General features: G+C 63.4%; 1 protein-coding gene across 5 annotated transcripts in view; it reads right to left on the bottom strand.

The window, feature by feature from the left end:
- Window positions 1-1,205: 1,205 nt before the first annotated feature.
- Window positions 1,206-12,770, bottom strand: part of MTA1 (metastasis associated 1) — a 55,860-nt gene continuing 44,295 nt past the window's right edge. For 2 of the 5 annotated variants that reach the window (XM_030930464.1, XM_030930466.1), the window contains 15 exons: window positions 12,640-12,742; window positions 11,604-11,703; window positions 11,108-11,296; window positions 8,771-8,845; window positions 8,389-8,447; window positions 7,816-7,931; window positions 7,395-7,546; window positions 7,100-7,289; window positions 6,781-6,870; window positions 5,364-5,516; window positions 5,175-5,210; window positions 3,573-3,584; window positions 2,461-2,492; window positions 1,940-2,091; window positions 1,206-1,867 (listed from right to left, as the gene is read on the bottom strand). In XM_030930464.1, the coding sequence (XP_030786324.1) occupies window positions 1,717-1,867; window positions 1,940-2,091; window positions 2,461-2,492; window positions 3,573-3,584; window positions 5,175-5,210; window positions 5,364-5,516; window positions 6,781-6,870; window positions 7,100-7,289; window positions 7,395-7,546; window positions 7,816-7,931; window positions 8,389-8,447; window positions 8,771-8,845; window positions 11,108-11,296; window positions 11,604-11,703; window positions 12,640-12,742 (1,610 nt within the window). In that variant the 3' untranslated portion in view covers window positions 1,206-1,716. Of the gene's footprint in view, window positions 1,868-1,939; window positions 2,092-2,460; window positions 2,493-3,572; window positions 3,585-5,174; window positions 5,211-5,363; window positions 5,517-6,780; window positions 6,871-7,099; window positions 7,290-7,394; window positions 7,547-7,815; window positions 7,932-8,388; window positions 8,448-8,770; window positions 8,846-11,107; window positions 11,297-11,603; window positions 11,704-12,639; window positions 12,743-12,770 lie in introns of those variants that run through there. The other 3 variants (XM_030930465.1, XM_030930467.1, XR_004057290.1) reach the window with 2 other exon arrangements.

Here is a 12,770-nt window from a genome sequence, read left to right as displayed (position 1 = left end):
CTGGGAGGCAGGTCCTAGGCCTGGGGAAGGGAGAGGGGGCTGGGGTCTTCACTGAGCCCCTGCTCCCTTCCTCCAGTCCCCCAGGGTTGGAAAAAAGCCTCAGAGGGGGCTGTGGCCTTCATGAGGTCAGGGACCTGATTTCCCAGCCCTCTAATGACGCACTACAGACAAGTCCTCAGGCTGTGGGGTCACTTGGATGCAGGCTGCAGATTAGAGTTGGCTGGTGGGGGCAGGGTGGCGGGGTGCCAGCAGCCCAGGGAGGGTGGGTGGGACATGCACTGCAGCCGAGTCCCCGACACCCAGTCCTGTCACTGCTGGGCCCCAGCACAGGCTCCCATGGGAAGCCAGGACGCCCCCTTATCTTTGTCTCCTGGGAGACAGCAGAAGTGGTGTCTATTTTAATTCCGTGGCTGAGATTTCCACATGACAGGGCGCCTGGGTGGGCTGGGGGAGCAAAGGCACAACTCTGGGGAGACAGAGGAGCCACTCTCCCTGAGAGAAGCCTGGGCGGACCCTCCTGGCCGGCTGAGGTGGCACGGCCAGAGGGGTGGTCTGGAGCCAGGTTATCCTCCTTCTGGTGGCCCGGCCTGTACCTGTCCCTGGGCCTGCAAGTCGGGTGCTGGAGGATGGGCCAAGCAGGATTTCTGAGAATGTGCTTGCTGAAATCTGAGCAGATTCTTACTGTGGAGAGTGCACACCTGCTTGGGGGCCACAGCTCTGGGCAGAAACGCTTGGGCGGCTGGGGCCAGGCTCTGTATGGCCAGGAGGTTGGAACTCCGGCTGGAGCACTCCAAGGCCTCGCTGGCCCAGCTGTGCTGGTTGCCCTGGTGGGAAGCCACAGGGTCTTCGGCAGGGCCAGCTCTGCCTGGTGGGAGGCAGTCCCCGGCCCAGCACTGCTGCAGACACAGACGCACAGACGGTTTCAGCACAGCTCCACTGGGGAAGGGGGCTGGGCCCTGCGACTGCTTGCTGCCCCCTGTGGAGGGCAGAGAGCACTGCGCCAGGCCCCCGCAGGGGAAGGTCTGTGGGCAGGTGGGAGAGGAACAGAGCCCAGAGGCTGGGGTGGCTCTCCTGGCTGAGGTGGCTCTCCAGGGGCCTCCGGCTCCAGGGCAGAGCCACAGCCTAGGGCCGCCCGATGCGGGTGGGGAGCCCAGGGCCTGAGTCAGGGAGAGGGACTGGGAACAAAAGACACAGGGAAAGACGGGTTGGTTTTTTCCTTTTTATAAGATTTTTTTTCTTTGTTTTTGTTTAATATGAAAATTACTTGAAAAGACAAGGGCCAACCCCGCCAGGCAGCTCGGCCGGCCGCGGCCGCACGATCCTAACATTCCAGGTGTAAGTTACAGAGCTCAAGTTCATCTACAAAAAAAGTAATAAAAATAAAATTTAAAATGGCACCTTCAACAGAACACAACAAAACCTTAGGGCCCGGCCTCCGGGCAAAAGGCCCCGCAGCACAGGGGCACGGGTGGCCCCTCATCTCCGCTCCAGCCAAAAAGTAAACACAAAGCTAAAAACGACAACTCCTCGGCATTCTCGGAATAAGTTAGCCGCGCTTCTTCCTCTCCTCCCCGTGTCCGCCGAGGAGCGCGTTTCTCTGCAGGTGAGGGCGGGAGGTGGGGCACTACCAAACTGAGGGGCGGGCGGCGGGCTGGCTGGGAAGGGGCCGCGTGGGCGGGCGAGGGGCGGGGGGGCAGCCGCAGGTGGGGGCAGCCCCTAGTCCTCGATGACAATGGGCTCGTCGTTGACGGGCGCAGGCGGCGGCGGCCGCAGCGGCAGGGCCTGGCTCTGGCGCAGGGCAATGGGCTTGTAGGGCCGGCGGGCAGCGCGCTTGGTTTCCGAGGATGAGAGCAGCTTGCGGATCTTCCTGTGGGCAGAGGTGGCGGTGAGGGCCGGGACGCTGTGCAGAGCCCTCCCACCTGCCCTGGGAAGGCCCCACCTGGTTTCCTCAGTGGCCATGTAGAACACGTCATCCGGGGCATCAATCCAGTTCATCCGCCGCCGCTTGACCGGGGGCAGGGAGCCCCCCCGGATCAGGCGCACTTTGGTGGGGTAGGACTTCCCGTTGAGCAGGAGGTTCCGGCTTGGTCCCTGCAGAGCGGGTGCGATTCCTGGGCAGCCAGGCCAAGGGCCAGCTCCACCTCAACTGCAGGGCTCCCGCTGGAAGGGGCCACGAGCCAAGGTCCCACGCCTGGCCGACCCCCCACCACACCCAGGGAGCTACACAGACCCCCGGCCTGGCCCAGGGCAGCCCTGAGGGCTGGTCGGCCCCACACCGCTGGGCCTGGTCCAGGGGCCATGGCCCCCACGTGCTGCAGCCCCTCTGGTCTTGCCAGGCCTCTTGGAAGCTTCCATGTGGCACCCTGGCAGGGCTGGCCGGGCCTCTTCTCAACACCCCAGAGAGCTATGCGGTACACAAGGGCGAGCACACGGTATCCCATCATGGGCTGTTCCTCTTACCATGTGCCTGGTCTGTCCGTGGTTTGCCAGACCTGACGAGAAATGGAGAAGAGAAATGAGGCCCCGAGACCGCGCGTCCTGCACTCCCACCACCCACCACGGCCTCGGCCACCTTGGACGATGGGCCGGGGCCACCTGCCAACCAAGCCACAGCCCACACCCAGGATGGGCCTGGGGGACGTGGGGCTTCGCCTCCCTGGGTCCTGGGCTGCCTGGTGGCCCCACAGCTCTCTGGCCAGAGACACATTGGCTTGGCTCCATGCAGGAGGCCAGGAGCCTTGGACCTGACAGCCGCCTCCCTGCACAGGGGCCAGGCTGCCCACCCACTTGCCCACCTGTGCCGAGACAAGCAAAGCCTCACAAGGCTGTCAGTCCAGCAGCGGCACAAGCCCCTCTGCAGGGCAGCCATACCGTGGCTGGCACTGTCCCACCAGGAGGCTGGGCTTCTTCCCAAGGCTCCGAGAGAGCCGCCACCCTGGCCAGAAACAGGTCACCACCCACTGCCCGGCTGGGCCCGAGCCACCCTGGCATGTGCTCGGGGATGGGGTGCCAGAGACCTCTGACTTCCCACAGTGCAGGGTGAGGAGCCCAAGGGGCACTGCGGGAGTTGGGCCAAGAGGCGGGGTCCATGCTCCTGGTCACCCCAGCTGGGCCCAGGACCACCGCTGCTCTCCCCCACTGCCCTGCCTGTGTGAGTGTGGGTGTGTGCATGTGGGAGCTGGTCCCAGGATGGCTCGGCTCCCAGCAGGACCAGCCCAGAGAGGACAGGACATCATACTCAACTCAGGTGCCAGGGCCCAGGGGCATCGGAGCAACCTGCCAGCTCCAAAAACACTGCTTAGCTGAGGCCCATCCCTTAAGGAACAGAAGCGGCCTGTCCAGCCCCTCCCCACCTGTAGCCGCCTCCTAACTCGGGGCCCTGGAGCCCTGGAGCCCTGGAGCCCTGGGTCAGCCTTTCCCTACCAGTTTGCTTAGCTCTGCTGGGCAGGGTCAGGTGGGGGCCCAGGTGCCTGATCCACAGTGCTCCTGAACAGGAGCGGCCATACCTCAGGGCACCTGCCACAGGCCAAGGCCCAGCACCCAGGGCTGGCCAGTAGCACAAAACTACTTACCCAGGTAAGTGCCTACCAGAGCGGTGGACAGCAGAGGGAAGAAAACACACGCTTTAGGTTAGTGAGCCACACGCACCCATCTGCAGGCCCCGCAGGTGGGGACAGAGCAGCAGACTGCATGGGCAAATGGCCGGGTTAGAGCGCTAGGGCCCCGTGCTGTGGGCAGGCTCAGCTCACGCCTACCCGGGCTGGACAGAGACCCCATCTCGTGTGTGCCAATGCCCCCGGGTGGCATCTTCACCCAGCCAGCCCCCTCCAGCGCCCAGGTACTGGCCACTACACGTCAGGACAGGCGCTTCCTCTGTGGCTGACCCCTCTGAGCCCAGGGCCCACCCAGCCAGGCGGCGAGTGGTGGTACTCTCTCACAACCACCGCACAGCTGGGACTGAAGTGTGCAGTGTGGAAAATTCAATGGGAATAAATAAGCTTTTATCTAACTTGCTGGTTAACCGCTTTTCACAAAACAAAACAAAAAGTACGAAGACGCCTGCTGACAAGGACTCCCTCCTGTTTCTACCAGTTCTCATGGGGTTGTTCCCCGCCATTGGGAACAGACCAGTAAAGCCAGCCCAGAGTGGGCTGGCCCTGGGCCCAGGACTAGACAATGGGGGCAGCCCCAATACCAGATGCCTGGGAGGGCGCCCCAGGAAAGGAGGGGGGCTGGGGTGAGACAGAGACACCGCCAAGGGCGGTCGGGCAGAGGCTGCACGGACAGGCCAGGGGTGCGTGTCCAGACAGGTGGAGATGGCGGAGCCTGGCACCCGATCTCAGGCCCACCCTGCGCTGCAGCTGGCGTGCTGACCCCGCGGGACGTGCTTGCCAGGGCACCCAGCAGCCTTGAGAGAATGCCCTGAGGGGACAAGGCTGGCTGGGCTGGACGGCCACTGCCCATATCCACCTCCAGGTCCCCACACCGGCCCTGCTGCCCTGGCCAGCACCCTCAGTGAAAGCCGCCTGGGGAAGGGGCTCCAGGCACTTCCACACTGGCAGGCCCAGCACTTGTACCCCCGGAGGCCCAGGCCTGGGTGCACACCCAGGCCCACACACCTGGCACCCCCATGCTGGGCTTGGTCTTATCTGCTCTTCCCCGAGGGGCCTGGGGTCCCGCAGCCCCTGCTCCAACCAACCAGCACAGAGCACCTGAGCCAATTCTCCGACAGAAGTCACCAATGTGTGCAAGCTCAGTTGCCCACGACCCAGACACCCCCAACCATTCCCTCCCCACTGTCCCGCCTAGCAGGCGCACGAAAGGATTGCAGGCACAGCACGGGCGGCCCCAGGAGCTGAGGCTGGCAGCATGCGGGCAGTCACAGCGCGATGGCAGACAGCGCAGGCAGGGGCGCCAGGGCCACACGTGCCAGGACAGTCCACTGACAGGGTGTGGGGCCAGGGGGCCGAAGGCCAGATGCCTGGGCTCAGGGGGTCTTCACCAAGGGACCAGTGATGTCAGGAGGAACGTGGGGGACTGGGCTGTGGCTGGGCTCACGTGGACTGCCCCAAGCATGGGCCCTGGGCCGCCCGCCGCGGGGACACACTCAGCAGCACAGCACAGGCATCACGGGCGGGGCCGGCGCAGCGCCCGCCCGCGGCCCCAGGCCTTACCCCTACTGGGCATCAAGAGGCGCTTCTTCATGTTGCCTGGCAGCGCCGGGGTGGGAGAGAGGGAGAGAAGACAGCGTCAGCACGCACCGCGGGTGCCCCGGGCGGGGGCGGGCCGGACTCACCGGGCGGGGAGGGCCACACTCACCGGGCGGGGCGGGCCCGGATTCACCGGGCGAGGGGGCTACTCACCGTCCACCCCGTTGTGCTGCTCATAGCTGCGCTTGCCCAGGATGGTGGGGGAGCCGTTGTTGATGACAGGGGCCGCCTTGGCGGGCGTCAGGCTGCTGAGCACGCTGGACACACTCTTCACGGGGTCAGGCTTCGGGGGACGGGGGTGGGTCTCTGCCGGGAATGACACAGGCAGAGCTAGTCGCCTCTGCCCAGCAGGGGATGGGCAGGCAGGCCCAGGCTCCAGCCCTCATGGTTCTGGGATACGACCAGGAACTAAGCTCCACGTGGCTCCCACCCGAGGCCCCATCCTGACTGGGCGGGAAGCAGGGAGGTCACCACAGAGCCAGGAGCCCAGGAGCACCAAGGGCTCTCCGCAAGACGTGTGCCCAGGCCAAGCCTGCACCTCAGGGCTTCCAGAGAGCAGGGAGACCACCCGGCAGGGGCCAGGCCCCTCAGCCGCTGCACAACACGATCCACACACAGGCCCGTGAGCACAACGCGTATTCAACAGCCCCCATGCCCAGGCCTCCAGAGCTGCTGGTGGAGGGCTGGCTGCTGGTCAGACAGCGAACCGACCGTCCAGCCAGCCTGGCCAGGGACACAGCTGCTGAGGACCAGCCCTGATACCAGCCACCTCTTCCCACAGGACAGGGGCCACGACCCCAAACAGGGAGCAATGCCAAAGCCACTTGAATCTCAGAGCACACTTGGCTCATGGCTTGGGAATGTCCTTCTCAGGACAGTCACCCTGTGTCAGGAGGGCAGATACACAAGCCCACTTGAGCCCAGCAAATGGGGGAGGCCCCCCACCGCCACCACAAATGTCTGGCCCAGCCCCCAGGCTGCTTCTGGCTGGGCCAGGGTAGCCAGCTGAGGTTCTCGGGTATCCTCAGACCCTCAAAGATAAGGGAACCTTATCTTTGGTTCCCTGAGGCTGCTTGCCAGGTGTGCACCTCCCCCTGCCGAGGGCCTACAGAGGCCTGAGTGCTGCCCCTGTGGAGTGGGCATGGCTCAGGAAGTATACTCCCTGCAGGCAGCAGGTGCCACCCTGCCTTAGTGGCATTACAGGCAGGGGTGTGCACTGCCCAAACCCCACAGCCTCAGGCCCCAGGGACGATCAGAACACAGGGAACGGCAGTGAGGCTGGCAGGGAAGCCCCCTGGGTGTGCCTTGAGGAGGCTGGCCCTGCAGAAGGCAGGGCGGCAGCCACTCCGCACTGGGCCCCGTCAAGACCCCAGGAGCAGAAAGCAGCCTGGGTCCTAGTGGGTCGGCCTGAGCCTGGCACGGTGCAGAGTACCCCAAAAGGACAGTTCCAGGCCCTGGGGGGCTGTCAGGAGCTCCTAGCTAGAGAAGGCTGGGAGCCCCAGTGCATCAGCTTGCTCACAAACTGCCTGCAGGCAGCATTAGGAGTCCCCATCACGCCTGGACTGCTCACCAAGATACCGGAGCACGGCTTCCAGCGGCTTGCGCACCGCCTGCTTCAGCACCAGTGGGCTCTGGGAGGCTTCGGGCAGCCGCGCCGTGCCTGCGGGGTACCACACGGTGTGAGGGGTGGGGCATCCCCAGGGAGCACGGGACCCTGCCTGCGCCTTGACCTGGAAGCCCTCACTGGGCTCAGCCATGTCAGCACCGAGGAGGAAATGGGGCTCCCTGAGATGAGAACTCCCAGTGGGGCTACAGGGTGGGCCCCAAGGTTGCTGTTCCCTCCCCACCGCCTGCAGCAACAGAGTGAGCGGGGCGTTGGGATGACTCACACTCGGCCTTGATGGCCGCGCTGTTGATGGGCAGGTAGGGGTGCCGCGCGGCGTGCCACGGGCGCAGGATCTCACGGCACAGGCGCCGGGCGATCCGTGTCAGCTTCGTCGTGTGCAGATAGAAGGCCTGCCTGGTCTTCATGGCGAACTTGGGGCTCCCGCTGCTCCGGGCTGGGAGGCCGTGGGGACTCTGCGGAAGGGGGCATAACCGCCCCAACACAGTGCCATGACCGGGGGCCGAGGACCCGCAGGGCTGACACGCTCACGGCAGGCAGGGCAGATGTCCCCCCCTTACCATGTTACTGCGGTTTGGTCCTGGCCTCTCTCCATCTAACCGGGTTGGCATTTTCAAGCCACCATATTTCTTCCAATATGTCCAACAAGATGCGCAGAGACGACACTGCATGTTAGGGGGACCCCAAGAATACCACTGGTAAGACTGTGTGGCTACGGACAACAAAGTTGGAAATAGACGGATTCTTAAGCAGAACCAGTGATGTCAGAGCGTTCCCCACCACCCCCGCGCCGGCCGCCCCCACCCGCCAGGCACCCCCGCACATGCCCCAAGGCTCTCCCAACCACATCCCTGGGACGCAGCCCCCCAACATCAGTGGGCCCCTCCCAGGCTGGGCCACGCTGGAGCCCTCAGGGCCAACGCAGGCACCACGGCCCACAGGCGGGTGTGCGGTGTGCCCCCAGCCATCCAGGGCACTTACTGTAACAGCTCTCGCAGGCCCGGCCAGCCCCAGGGCTCTGGCCCGGTGCTCCCGTGCCGTTCACCACACCAGCCTTGACGTTGTTGATGCTGATTTGGTTTGGATTTGGCTTGTTACTTAAAGAGGTAAAGGAGAGAAGAGAGGAGTTGCAGGAGCACAAACCTCAAGGGCCTAACTGCCCAGCACGCACCACGGCTGATCACCCCTCGTCCAGAACCACGTCCTCGCACCCCTCGGCCTCAGCAGTGCCTGGGAGCCACTGCTGAGGTCTGAGCTGTTTTCCAGGCGCCCGTCCTCCCCCTAGCATGGAGCCCAGCTCAGGGACTGATCCCTGGCGGTGTGGGTTGGAATCCCAATGCCCCCTTACTGACCAGGAGGCCAGGACGACGGAGACATGGCCATTGCATCTGCAGCCAGAATCCCCCCAGCCCTGCGCCGCCCTCACGGGGGCTGCCCTCACTTTCCCAGCCTCTGAGCCTGAGTTTCCTTGGGACCCGCCTGGCCCCGGCACCCTGTGCCCACCCTCCCTGGCCCCCAGGGCCACGAGAATGACGGCTGTAAGGGCACACTTACTAGTTGGGAATATAAACTTGCTTTAACTTGCTCTCAGCTTCAGCTGCTTTCAAGCGTTTCTTAAAACAAAAGAGAAGGTCAGAGGTCAGCGGGCTAGGCCCAGGTTGGGGCTGTGGTGCAGACAGGCTGGAGGCCACGGAGAGGAGCGCGCCAATGGGGAGGAGCGTGCCAATGGGGAGGAGCGCGCCACGGAGAGGAGAGCCCAGTGGAGAGGAGAGCCCCAGTGGAGAGGAGAGCCCCAGTGGAGAGGAGAGCCGGGCCAAGGACTCAGGAATTTTCCTTCCCCTCCGGCTACAGCAGTACAGGCCCACCTGCTGGGAGAGGATGGGGCACAGGACGCGGAGGTGGCGCGCCCTGGGTGCTGCATGGCAGGCGGGCTTACCTGCTGCACGTATCTGTCGGTGGTCTTCCACATGTAGTAGTACTCAATGATACTGGTCAGAGACTTCCACGGGAGCTGGGTGGGAGAGGCGTGTCACACAAGCAGGAAGGGGCAGGAGGCAGGCACATCATGAGGGTAGGGGCAGGGCTGCGGCCAGAAAGCCACAGAGGGGGCAGGAGGTGGGAGGGCAACGTGTGCTTGGTGCGCTGAGGCCAGGCCCCTGCTGGCAGGCAGGTGCAGAGCGCAGCTGATGAAGTGGGTCCCCCCTGCCAGGTGCCAAAAACACAGTGACGCCAGGGGAAGAGAAGCTGACACAGGGTCAAGGTTGAGATCTTGCTGAGGTGGCACTGACAACCCAGCCTCCATCTCAGCCTTTTTTTTTTTTTTTTTTTTTTTTTTTTTGAGATGGAGTCTCGCTCTGTCACCCAGGCTGGAGTACAGTAGTGCAATCTTGGCTCACTGCAACCTCCGCCTCCTGGGTTCAAGCGATTCTCTTGCCTCAGCCTCCTGAGTAGCTGGGATTACAGATGCGTGCCACCATGCCTGGATAATTTCTGTACTTTTAGTAGAGATGGGGCTTCACCATGTTGGCCAGGCTGGTCTTGAACTCCTGACCTCAAGTGATCTGCCCACCTCGGCCTCCCAAATGGGATTACAGGCGTGAGTCACCATGCCCGGCCATCTCAGCCATTTTTGTTTTTGAGACAGAGTCTCACACTGTCGCCCAGGCTGGAGTGCAGTGGCGCAATCTCGGCTCATAGCAACCTCCACCCCCCCAGGTTCAAGCGATTCTCCTGCCTCTGTCTCCCAAGTAGCTGAGACTACAGGCGTTTGCCACCACACCCAGCCAATTTTTGTATTTTTAGTAGACACAGGGTTTTACCATGTTGGCCAGGATGGTCTTGATCTCCTGACCTCATGATCCTCCTGCCTCGACCTCCCCAAGTGCTGGGATTACAGGCGTGAGCCACTATGCCCAGCCTGTGGCATGGATTTAAGAAACCTGTCTTATTAAATAAGGGTTCAGATAGTTCCTCAGTCTGGTCCACTGCATCTGGCAGGAAGGAAGAGCAGGGCCTGCTCCCTCAACACGGCCCGAAGCTGCAGCCTCCTGACCCCACGCCTGGACTCAGCCCCGCAGCCACAGCCCCGAGCGCCGCCTCGCTAGGCTCACGTGGTCTCAGCCCCGCAGCCACGGCCCCGAGCGCCGCCTCGCTAGGCTCACGTGGACTCAGCCCCGCAGCCACGGCCCCGAGCGCCGCCTCGCTAGGCTCACGTGGACTCAGCACTGCGGTCTCCTCTGCTGGAACCATGTGCAGCAGGGTCTCCCTCAAATTCTGCCCTCGTCTGAGCCTAGTTGGTGAATTTTGTTTCTAGCCCTCATCCTCTTGTCTGAACATGTTCTGCTCATCTTGGTCAGATTTTAAGCCTGGAGAAATCCGTATCCGCCTTGGAGAGGCCGCTGCCCCAGTCAAGGACTCCTCCCGCCTGGCCAAGCTCTCCCCTTGGCCAGAGGCCCCCACACAAAGCTGCATTCCTGCCTCGCGCCTGGCTGCTGTCCCTCCTCCTCTTCAGGTCTAGGCACCCTACCCAACCCCATGTTTGTTTCTTCCGAATTCCAGATGCCTCTCCAGTCTCTGCTACGCTGGCCTATGCGCTGCTGCGTGGATGGTGCTTTTCATCAGACAGCAGCAACCCTGCTGTGTCCTGGCCCCTTTGGGGCTCCTCCCTGCCCTGCTACAGGCTCCACCTCCCCAGGGCTGATGGTCAGGGGTCCCACCACCTCCACGTGGGGATGCCCTTCTAACAGACCAGTTTAAATGTATTTTAGGAGGGCTGACGGTGGGAGGATGGGGGTCCTGAGGTGGAGGTACAGGGAAGGGGAGACCCCATACCATGAAGACCCTCTCGGCCTGTTGCTGGGCCAAACTCGCATGAGACAGAAAACAAGGACATGAGGAAAGAGAGGTTCAGCTTAGTCAAAAACAAAGCAAAACCAAGGCTGGGGCTGGAGAAGGCGGCAAGGAAGGGCAAGTCTCTGTGAGGACACCCTGGCCTCCATCACCTGGGCCAGCCCTTAGCCTTATCATGCAGTGGTGGTAGCAGCGTGGCTATGCCCAGGCCCCACCAGTGCCCCCACGCCTGTCTGCTGAACCAGTGTGACAGGACTGTGGTGGCCGAGCACAGCTGAGACAGAACTCATGCAGCTCCACGCAGGGAATCAGGGTGCAGGACAGGCTCCCTCAGGGCAGGGGGGGACGTGGACCCCACGCCCCCACAGCCCACCTGGAGATGGGCATGGTCAGCCACTCCCACATCGCCACCCACGGTACTCACAAAATCTTGCTGAATGTCCGTGAAATCCTTCCCATATTTTTCCAGGGCTTCCTCGAAAAGGTTGGCCTCTGATGCAGACCACTCCTCCATCTCGTCCCTGCAGAGCACGGGCCCGCCCTGCGGCACCAGCGCTGAGATGGCCTTGGAGATGTCATAGATGTTCTTGTGGAGAGTGTCCATGGCATGGAACTGAGGCAGGAGATAGCAAGGTCACCTGGGCCAAGATGGCTTTTCCTGCACCTGTGGCACGGCACCCCTCCCTCAGGGCCTCAAGGATCCCCTGCTGTGGGACCAGGCAGCACAGCCCTCCCTGCACCCTCAGGACAGTCTGGCCGAGCTTGGGATGGACAGGAAAGGCCAGTCCAGGGGGGACAGCACCTCTGCGGGGGTCCTGAATACCTGGAGCAGGTGCTGGGTCCAGGTAGGAGGAAGGGCACAGCCACCCTGGGCTGTGGGTCACTCCAGGTCTCAGCTGTCCCACCCTAGGCCCACTTACCAGGGTGATGTCTCGGGAGGCAGCTGCGGCACTCATGTGCAGGCTGGGCTGTCGGACGGAGCTGCTGCAGTCCAGGGCCCGTGCGAAGGTGCCCACGGAGCTGGGGAAAGGAGATGCGCTGACCAGTGTCAGCTGAGCAGGGGCTCCCCCCAGGCACACTGCTCCCCAGGGGCCACGGACCAGGGGCCACAGTCGAGCAGGGGCTCCACCCAGGCACACCGCTCCCCAGGCACCACGGACCTGGGGCCATGGTCGAGCAGGGGCTCCCCTCAGGCACACCGCTCCCCAGGCACCACGGACCAGGGGCCACGGCCAAGCAGGGGCTCCACCCAGGCACACCGCTCCCCAGGGGCCACGGACCAGGGGCCACGGTCGAGCAGGGGCTCCACCCAGGCACACCGATCCCCAGATACCACGGACCAGGGAACCATGGGCAGCAGGGACAAACTGCACGGGCATCACAGGTAGCAACCCACAGGTGGCAAGGATTCTGTGTGTCTTGGGCCCCAGGATGGGCAGTGGGGCCCAGCACCCACCCCAGAACCCAGGTGTGTCTGACTGAGGCGTCCGGATAGACCGACAATCGCCTTGGGGCTTCTTTTGGGGTTTCTCCACCTCCTAGGCTGCTGGCAGGAAGGTCCATGGTCCTCTCCTGGGCCTCGGCCTTCCCCTGCCCCAGGGGTCTGCCCGGGCTGCAGCTGCTCTGCTCCCTGACTAGGCCCAGCCCACTTGCTCCCAGCGGCCCAGGAGTGGGAGAACGCCTCTGGCCCATCCTGGGAAAGTCCCATTAGGGACACATGAGTGGGCACACAGGCCCGCCCCCGAAAAGGGCCGCCCTCTATTTAATGAAGAGCCTGGGCCCAGTGCTCCCGAGTCTCTCTGGGAACTGCTAACAGGGTGTCAGGGCCGCAACGCATGGGCTTCATGTTGGGATATGGGATCCAAGACTGTCACATCCCCAACACCCACCACAGGGCAGTGAGAACAGGAGCTCCAGGCACCACCCCTGCTGGTCTTGCCCGGGAGCAGGACTCACCGGGCCACTACCAGGAACTGGTCGATCTGCTTGTCTGTGAGTGGGTTGTGCGCCTCCCACACCTTGGTCTCCAGCTTGGACTGGTCTCGGCCGTCCTCCTCGCCTACAGAGAGAAGTGTGGCCTTTCTGAG

The sequence above is a fragment of the Rhinopithecus roxellana genome, chromosome 5 (assembly GCF_007565055.1).
Source record: "Rhinopithecus roxellana isolate Shanxi Qingling chromosome 5, ASM756505v1, whole genome shotgun sequence".
Classification (NCBI taxonomy): Eukaryota; Metazoa; Chordata; class Mammalia; order Primates; family Cercopithecidae; genus Rhinopithecus; species Rhinopithecus roxellana.
The sequence above is the reverse complement of the archived record's forward strand: the minus strand, read 5'-3'. Positions and strand labels throughout refer to the sequence as shown.